This window comes from Borostomias antarcticus (assembly GCF_949987555.1).
Source record: "Borostomias antarcticus genome assembly, chromosome: 22".
NCBI lineage: Eukaryota > Metazoa > Chordata > Actinopteri > Stomiiformes > Stomiidae > Borostomias > Borostomias antarcticus.
In genome coordinates this window covers 6,891,235-6,901,405 of record NC_140255.1, presented here as the reverse complement: position 1 = coordinate 6,901,405, position 10,171 = coordinate 6,891,235, and the positions used below count along the sequence as shown (strand labels likewise).

General features: G+C 44.0%; 1 protein-coding gene across 1 annotated transcript; it reads left to right on the top strand.

The window, feature by feature from the left end:
* The first annotated feature begins 3,923 nt into the window (after nt 1-3,923).
* On the top strand, nt 3,924-7,453 carry LOC311323975 (ferritin, lower subunit). The gene is made up of 5 exons (XM_084456315.1): nt 3,924-4,064; nt 4,942-5,045; nt 5,365-5,511; nt 6,062-6,187; nt 6,874-7,453. The coding sequence occupies exons 2-5, from the start codon at nt 4,944-4,946 to the stop codon at nt 7,018-7,020; spliced, it is 522 nt and encodes a 173-aa protein (XP_084312441.1). The 5' UTR covers nt 3,924-4,064; nt 4,942-4,943; the 3' UTR covers nt 7,021-7,453.
* The last annotated feature ends 2,718 nt before the right edge of the window (nt 7,454-10,171 follow it).

Genomic DNA, 10,171 nt, shown 5'->3' with positions numbered 1-10,171 from the left:
GAATTAAACGGCAATCAAAAGATGTGAAATCAAAACATGATTTATTGTAGTCTAAAACAGTACTAAACACCTAAAATAAACTAAGTTTACAGTGTGACGTCAGGGAACGTACTTCCTTGTAATATTTCAGTTCATTCGAGCGTGTCCTCTTTAGGGTGTTGGTGATAATAGCACATTGTACATTAAGACTTTTATGTTTAGGCAAAAAATAATAATTAAGGTTAAACATTGTCAACAATAAAACTACAAGCATACAGTTTACGCCACTTTCCACTGACACAGTGTAGATGCCATATCTACAGCTTGAATGGAAATTGGCTTTGATGAAGGATTACAATAAAGGACCGCATAAAACAGATCTGACCACAGTGCAGAGCACTTACCCACACTGCAGTCACAGAAAGGCTCAGCAGGAAGACCAGTAATCCCATTGTGAACAACTGCAATCATGTACAGGTTTATCGCTGTACAAACCAGTGGTGAAACTAGACTTTGTTTCCTGTGTCAAAACCAAGCTCTATTGAGGGTACCAGCTGATAAGGACAACAATAGTGTTTCCAAAGTCTTTGTGCCAAGAGTGTTCCGATCTGATGTTTTCTCTATTCCAACAGTGTTGTCTTGTAATCTTCTACCCTGTCCTCCTCTGGGTCACCCCTAATGACTGTTTCTAGCATGTTTTATTGTGACTTCTCCTTTCTCAGCCTGAAACAGTGACAGACCTTTGCCCTGTTATACTTCCGCTTCAGCGTCACGCCTGTCAGTCTTCCGAGGTGCTTCGGTCTGTCAGCCTTGAGAGTGCTGTGCACATGCAAACATGCTCATCATGAGGGACACTGAATGTGCATTGATCAATGAAAAGGATCATTTGTAAAGGATGTCACTGGTGCACCATGCAGGCGTCGGTGATGTGTGTGCCAGCATCTGAGGTTTATAAATACATGTCAACACAAACACCGAATATGTCATGTAAATAAAAATGAATCCAACATTAGCAACAGGTGTTTGAATTGAAAACATTGAAAGGCAGTTGATCTTCTGTCCTCTCTTCCACATGCGTTGTTTGCGCTGCTGTGTTACTGGTGTGAACAGGAAAACAATGTTCGTGGTTTCCCCCTGTGCTCCACTTCACCTCAAATGTTTCAGAGTTCAAAGTTGTGTTTTTTGTGTGTTATTTGTCACACATACTACATCATACATTGACAATGACAATGACACGTGTGCTTTTCACTGTCTCCTAACTGTGCTCAACAAGCAAACGTAATAAAGTACACAAATGCAAAATATATCAAAGCAAAATAGTCCTACTCTTGAGTATTGTACTTTGACCTTGCAATGTGCAGTAAAAGGCTTTAAGGAAATGGGACCACACCTTATTAGGTACACAGATGTGCCCTAGAATCATTCAAACATGAACAGAGAATGCTAATATCTACGTCTTAATTATATTGCTTAAATAAAAAGATCTGATGGATCAAGTATGTCTTTGCCCCATAATAAGGAAACATGAGTGACAGAACTCACAGTAATATCATAACCTGTTACACTAGGCCTGAATGAGCTGTTCAAGGAGTTGGGGCACCTTTAAATATACTGTATATACAGTAAAAGACATTAGCTGTGGCCTAGTGGGGATACCAGCTCATCCCCACAATATCTTATCTAACAGATGCCTATGATAGTCCTCTAGATTTTAATTTGATCACATCATGTTCCATACCAGTAACCTCTGCTCTCCCCTGACTGAGTCAGCCTGGTGGGGGCTGAGACTCTGGGACAGGACCTCTGCTCTCCCCTGACTGAGTCAGCCTGGTGGGGGCTGAGACTCTGGGACAGGACCTCTGCTCTCCCCTGACTGAGTCAGCCTGGTGGGGGCTGAGACTCTGGGACAGGACCCCACCTGACGACTGTCTGAGGCTCTCACTTTATTGATGCTTGAATCTTGAACATCTTTGTTTACACCGCCTACAGTAGACATCCCCAGGAATCCATCCACTGGTTACAGACTTTTGTTATTTTCTGTTGCACACTTTTACAATACATCTGTATATTTGGATTCCTTGCAGTATTTATATACTGTACAGTAATTGTACATTTGTATTTGAGTCTTGATCCTGCTGCTTTGACGTTATTTGAATGTGGCGGTTGTAACAGTGCAAGATTCAAGATTCCTTTTATTTGTCACATGTAATATACGGTGTACAGTCACAGTGAAATGTTGCTGCCGGCTCCAAGATTATCCTACAGATACACTCTAATAATCAATTCCAAATTTACAAGTTACAAATTTACAATTTACAAAAATTATAATTTTTACAAATTAACACAATAAGTAGGCTACCCTTTCTATAAGTATAACATTAAACTGGGATGGGACAGATAAAGGTCTGGATGGATTATGTACATGCTATTAACATTTTCCCCTTGGGGATTAATAAAGTAGCCTCACCTGCCTACCTGATATAAGGGGTGGAAGTAAAAAAAAAAAAAAAAAAATATGTTGTTGATTAAAATGCTATCGAATTAAATGTGTGAATGATTAAAATGCAATCAAATTCAATTATTCATTAAATTAATCGTTAAACTGCACTTTTATCATTTGAGTGCGCTTTTATCATTAAAGGTACCCAATGTAGTTTTTGACCACTAGTATGCGCTCTAGAGCAAATTTGAGAAGGTGTTCCCCGAAAATCGTGTACTACGTCATTGCGTCACTACACGGAGCACATAATAGTGATGTTTCACACCTCTTTGTTGTTTTCAAAACATTAGCGAAATATCATTTTGCGAAGAAATTACAAGGTAGGAAAGACATTCAAGTGATTCAACATGTTTATTAGACTACAAGGAACCATATAATCGAGGAATTTTGAAAATAAACAAAGAACTGATTGTTTTGATTCACGTTTCGTTGGGTACCTTTAAGTGTTCTTTCATCATTAGTGTGCTTTTATCAGTAAACTGCACTTTTATCATTAGCGTGTGCTTTTATCATTAGAATGCGTGTTTATCATAACAGTGTGCTTTCACTTTCATCATTAGACTGCGCTTTTGCCCTTTCCCAACACACACCACTCTAACGATAAAGCCTTCATCATTAGACTGGTGTGTGTTGTATGTGTCAATCAGCTGACCACGCCCACAGGCGTACATCCAGGCTATCCTTGTTGATTGGACATGTCTTTTGATGAAAAATGTCATGCGCATGACCGCAGTTTTCAAAAAATGGCGCAGGCAGCCTCTGATGTACAGGGTTTTATTGTAAATAACATTCGAGTCTGTCAAGATCTTGCTATCAGTGGCCCAAGCGACGACATCCTCCTTTTCAACTTGGAATGGCTAAAATGTTTTCTTGTTAATGCACAGGCTAGCGGAGTTCAATTTGTCAAATAAATCCAAGGGTGGTCGAGCTAGTAGCTGATGCTACAAGCGAACTTCTAACGTTACAGCTAACTGAAGCCAGTTTTTCCCATTGACATACATGCAGACAGACGTGGTTTAGTAGGGAGACCACGTTTAAACATTTCTCAGGAAACGTTGGAGTGGTTTGTCAATTGCGGCTATTCCGCCTTTGGAATAGCTGAGTGCCTTGGAGTCATGGAGGTATAATATAAACCCCAATACCATCAGACAGTGGCGTTTCTAGACCTTTTTGACTGGGGGGCACAGAGATATGCCAGAATGGCAATTCCATGGATGTATTAATTAATAGCTACCTATTTACACGAGTCAACTTTACAGCAGTATACAGTCTTGTATTGTTTTAGTTTCGTAAAGTCTTGAAGGTGAAATTTGAAGGCTAATTTAGGTTAGGTTACAATAGGGTTTCCTTCTCCTCCCCAGCACTAGGTGGCAGTAATGCATTACTATTCATAGCTGCACAAACCAGCCTAAAACCTAATACATCCATGCAAACATAACAAAAGAAAGTAGCTACTGCTACTAGCTAGCTGTAGTAGTAAGCTAGCTGCAGTACCAGTAGTAATAGTAGAAATACGTTTGTCTTTGACGGTATTTATAGCCAACGTTAGTTCACAGGGTTTAAGAGGAAGGATATAACAAGAACAGTAAGTCAACGTGTGTGTGCCCATATTCGCAATGCCTTGTCAGAGTTTGTGCAGGCTAAGCTACCTAGCAAACCATTTTACATGGCTCTTAAGTGCTACATTTCAAAATCGTTATCTAGCTGGCATACCTTTATTGTAGGTAGCTTGCTACTGGAAATAATGAGAAATAGTCCCTTGCCCAGTGCGAAGGGTAGCGTTAGCTAGTGTAGCGTTATCTCAAGGAACTAGTGGTGCACCGGCTGTACATTTGGTACTGCATAATCTTGTTAAGATGCACTTCTTCTACAGCAAATTCAACTGTAACTGATTGTACATTTTTACACAGAAAACTAGCTTGGCGCATCTTGTCAAATGTCCACATAAATATCATGTTCAAAAGTCCATGACAGAACCAGCAGCCAGTCATGTAGGGCAGAGAGATTACAAGCATCTGTTATATAATATAGGCTAGGCTACTCAGTACAGCCCATATGAAGCACTTCACCTCACCACATGATTATGGCAGATATATAGCTGGAGCTGAGCATACAGACAGCACTTGCGCAGAGCACCGTAGCAGACGCATAGCTAACCAGAAGAGGACAGGCTCCTTGGTTCAGGTACTGTTGAAGACACAAGGATGTTTTAGCCTGCTCTCTAGGCGTGCGGCAGTTCAGTGCATGGCTTGTGAAGTGAACAAGCTGTTAAGTAACAGTTTGCCTTTAATGTTTAGGTTAATCTACATTACAGTCATTTTGCAGACACTTTTATCCAAAGCGACTTAGAATAATTGCAACTAATTTAGTACAACATGGGTTGTTGGTACTGCACTGGGGCCATAGGCCTATGTGTTATTTTAGCTTATTGCGTTGTCTGAAGAAGAGCATATGTGTTTTAGAGATGCAGTCGTCGGTGAAGCAGAACCTCAACCCGGAGAGTGAAGTGGACATCAACAAGCTGATCAACATGAAGCTGAGTGCCTCCTACACCTACCTCTCCCTGGTATGCCCCCCCTAGTCTATCCCACTTTGAGGGCTCTCTCTGGATCCTACCTCTAATAGGGGCATGTTCCTTATGTTCCAGAGCTACGGTACATTAGAAATTATTTCATGTTCCATTACTACCCTTTTCAATGTGAGTGGAGTTGAATGATGTAAATATATGTGTGTATATGTCAAGTACTATTTTACAGTTTTCTTGTTATACATTTTGATGAAAAGTGGCTTCACTGGCCCTGGTTTTAAGTCTATGAAAGTCTCAGATGATATGCGAGACTTGTTGTCCGTTCCGTCCGTCTGGAGCCTTTTCCCTTGCCCTGCAGGGGATGTATTTTGACCGGGATGACGTGGCCCTGGCCGCCTTCTCCAGCTTCTTCCTGAAGCAGTCTGTGAGGGAGCGGAAGGAGGCTGAGCGTCTGCTGGAGTACCAGAACATGCGGGGCGGACGCATCCTGCTGCAGACCATAGCCGTGAGTCTCCCGGGGGGGTAGGAGGCTTCTCTGTTGTTTTCAGTTGGTAGCAAGCGTTTGCACACTCCTCAAGAAACGTGCAGCAACTGTCTTTTTGGGGGAGATCTCCAAAAAGGGGTTTAGGTTTGGCTCTTTTGCGGTTTGATACTGTACTTTTAAAAATGTTGGCTGGTCAACTTTATGCTCTGAAGGAGGGCAAAACGCTGAACATCCTTTCTTCTTTGCTGAATCAACCTCCTCTAATACAACCACTATCTCTCGCTCACCTTGTACTCGCAGCATATCTATGCCTCTCTCCCCCAGCCATTCATCACAGCTCTGTAGTTGACCCAGCCTGTTCAGCTCTTGAAAAAGGGCCCGCGGTACTTTATTACACAACGTTTTGATCAAACTGAGGAAGATCTGACGGATCAAAACTTTGTTTAAAGTAAATATAAATAAAGCAGTGGGAGCGCTACACTCAGTTTGGCTCAGCACCAAATCAGGGATGTGTTGGACCCACAGTACAGTACTACAAACTGCTGATCCACCCTGTCCCTCTGGTCTCCAGAAACCCAGCAGGGATGACTGGACAGGGGGGGTGGATGCACTCTCCTTCTCCCTGGACTACCAGAAGGCCCTCAACACCGCCATCCTGGAGGTTCACCGCAAGGCCAGCACTAACACTGACCCGCATGTAAGCCAAAGACATCTCTTAGGATCTTATTGTGCATATTCAATCATGTATTCTGAAATTTAATTTAATGTAATGTATTGCTTTATAAATGTTCTTAGCCGGTAGACAAACATACTCCTGGAGCTTGCTCTATCTCCTTGTTGAGAGGGGTCAGGGAAGAATTTTTACAGCTCACTTATCTGGCCCCCGGGTGATTACTGTTTTTTTGCTTCCCTCTGGAATATGTAGAGTGGGTCCTATGCCCACCTCCCTTGTTCTCTGTAAAGCGCATTGTGTTGCCTCTGGGTATGAAATGCGCTATACAAATAAAGCTTTGATTGATTGATTGAGTGTCAAGACGACACTTGGAATTACGGCAACAGTTCAAAAGAAAGCTCTCAGCGATCAGGTTCAGTAGTGGGATATTAACCATAATGGAAGCTGCTTAGTGTAAGAAACTTCTTGAAACGGTATAGATCATACAGTATACCATGATTGAGCCATAGCACTACGTACAGTGTGGATTTCAAACAGCTTTTCAGCTTTTCTGGCTTGCTTGCACTTTCTCAACAGATTGGAGGATAAGTTAGGAGAGCGTTTTGCAATGTGCAAAAAGATGTCTAAAGAATGAGGCAAGGGGAGTCTGATGTATGCTCTACTGTAGCTTGGACCTTATTAATTTAGTGGCCCTCTTACTTCCTGTGCAGCTGTGTGACTTCTTGGAGGCCTTCCTGGAAGAGAGCCACGACACCATCAAGAAGCTGGGCGACTACGTGGGCAGTCTGAGCCGCCTCACCTCCTCAGACACCCACGGCTCCATGGGGGAGTACCTGTTTGACAAACACACCCTGTGAGACCCACAGGAGGAGGACGGCACAGCCAGGACCCGGGGAGTTGTGCCGGTCAGAACCCCCGCTCCCCAGCTGCGCACGCAGGGCTGAAAATTAACACCTGCCACCGGCCAAATGCACACCGTGAGCCAAAACGTTAATTTTCACCCCTGTGTGCACGTGATGAACGCAGACTAGTAGAGGAGTAGCAACGCCAGACCTCTTTCATTGTTGATACAGCACAGACAGACGATACCCTCAGTACCTCGACGACGTCCAGTTTACCCGTTCTAATGTCAGCTACACAGACCACGAAACCAGTGCTAATATTCACATGGTTTAAGCTGTTTCTGAAGAAATCAGGCATTCCAGCATGATATGCTTTATTGTAATGTGCATTCCTGTCCAGTTTCAAACCAGCGCTAGTTCTTGTTCAACATCGTGTAAAGCTCCACTGTTCCCACATTCACTGATATGTCCTCAAGGATTCTAGATCAATGGAAACAAACTTGAATTTTAATATTCATCTTAATCATTTTAATAAAAATAAAGAACATTGATGTGTTTGTCTGTGGTATTTTGAGGGACCTCTTGGGAAGAACTAAATGACTCATCACACACATTCCAACCACAATTCTTCAGGCTATTTTGCTGTTCTGTAAGAATCATCAGTTCTTAACTGTCAGTAAAGTCAGACTAGACCGTTTTACGTCAGTCACACTTCTTCATCTTATTTTGCTGTTATTCTCAACTGCTGTTATTCTAGACCGTTGCCATAATCTGGTGTCTGCCCTGATGGAACATCATAAAGATAACACAGAGACTTTGAGACAAGAACGCGCTGCAGTGTTGGGAGGGGGCTTTAATGTTTAACATGAGGCGAGCAGACGGCCTGTGGTTTCGAGACCGTTGACATGAGGGGGCCGGGGGTGGAAGACATGAGGGGACAGACGGGGGTGGAAGACATGAGGGGGCAGGGGTGGAAGACATGAGGGGACAGCCGGGGGTGGAAGACATGAGGGGACAGCCGGGGGTGGAAGACATGAGGGGGCAGGGGTGGAAGACATGAGGGGACAGCCGGGGGTGGAAGACATGAGGGGACAGCCGGGAGTGGAAGACATGAGGGGACAGCCGGGGGTGGAAGACATGAGGGGACAGCCGGGGGTGGAAGACATGAGGGGACAGCCGGGGGTGGAAGACATGAGGGGACAGCCGGGGGTGGAAGACATGAGGGGACAGCTGGGGGGGGAAGACATGAGGGGACAGCCGGGGGGGGAAGACATGAGGAGACAGCCGGGGGTGGAAGACATGAGGGGACAGCCGGGAGTGGAAGACATGAGGGGACAGCCGGGGGTGGAAGACATGAGGGGACAGCCGGGGGTGGAAGACATGAGGAGACAGTCGGGGGTGGAAGACATGAGGGGACAGCCGGGGGGGGAAGACATGAGGAGACAGTCGGGGGTGGAAGTCGCTCTGGAAAATACTGCACATTGAACACTTCTGCTTAGTGAGATGACAAGGCAAAAAGCCAGCTGAATGACTGTTTGTGTGCGTTACTGGATTAGGCTGACTGATGCGCAAAGACCAAAATGAATGGTTATAGGGTGTCATGTGACCAGAGAGGGTAATTCCCCCCTAATTCAGAGTAACAGCCTTGTGTCATTGTGTGCTCTCATAGAGAAGCCTAGGGTTTACACACGTCACCTTACTGCTCAAGCAAGCATCTTGTGGAGTACGACCCATTATTTAGTGAAATTCGTATTCATTAGCCCTGCGACAGCGCAGGACGAGAGGTCATGTTTTCGGTGGCGTGTGTTAGTTTGTGTGTTTGTCTGTTACCATGATTACGCAAAAACACGGCCATTCACTTCCATAATTTTTTTTGGGGGACTAGTATTACGCAAAAACGACCAGAGCGCTTTTTATGAAACTGTCATTTTAAAGAATCCATTCAATTTTGGTGTGCACAGAGCCACGAAAAGTATTCATGGGTGGAGGTCTGTGCTCTCTGAGCACCATTTCTAGTTTGAAATGAATTTTATCAGGTCACATTTTATAAGCATTCAGTAATACAAGGCATTACAATCCTCGAATGAAGCCCACCTACTAGTTTAATACTCTAAATTTAGTTTAGCTCAGTAGATTTAGGCTAGCAGGCTGTACTTGACCTCTGACATCATAAGTCTGAAGTTTGTTTTTATGTTCATTGATCCAGCTGCCCTCTAGTGACCAATCGCTGCCGCTGTAGGATGTGGGACACCAACGTCAGAGACACAGGGAACTAAACCATGGGTGAGATGGTTTCTCTTAACCAGGGGCTCCCTCCCCCATGGCGGGCACGCCTCCAGATGGTCCCTCAGTCACTTCTGAAAGAATGAGCAGGACAGGATCTCCACTCTCAGAGACTGGTCTGCAGAATAGATGACTGACCCACTGATCGCTACGCCACAGGGATTAGAGTGTGTGTGTGTGTGTGTTGGGGGGGGGGGGGTGCACTTCAATCTCTGTTCTGTTGGATGGAGAAAAAAAAACACTTAACATCCCCGTCAATCCTAATCAATGGACAGACGACTTCCTCAACCTCGACAAGGAGAAGATGTGACAGGCCCGTGTGAGGTGTGTGTGAGGACCTTACGGAGCGACGTGGCGTAGAAGGCCAAGCGCCAACGCTCTCATGGCGTTTATATAACACACTGTGTATAAAACAACAGCTGTGTTGTTGACAGACTCATAGAGAGAGAGAGAGAGGGGGGATTAAAGTCAAGCATTGCTTTAGTGATTTGGCAGCACTTTATCAGAGGGGTGAGGACAGACTGTCAGGCAGAACAGTCACTGGATACCACAGCAGCAGGGACAATGAGTGTGTGAGGCTCTCCAGGATGAGCAGGGCACACGGATTTGGAACACAAACGTTGTTCATATAGATTGAACAATAAATAATATTACATATTATTTATGAAGCACTTTTCACTGTGAAACAATCTCAAAAGTGCTAGATTTGCCAATACAGAGGAGAATTTGAAGTACAATAACAGGTAAGCTGTGACCATTATTATTATTACTACATTCCATCTTTGTCATTCATCATTATGACTCCTTATAGATAACTTTTCATTCGTGTTTTTGCACTAAATGTAGAACATGTTGTGCACCTCTTTGTGCATCAATATGTATT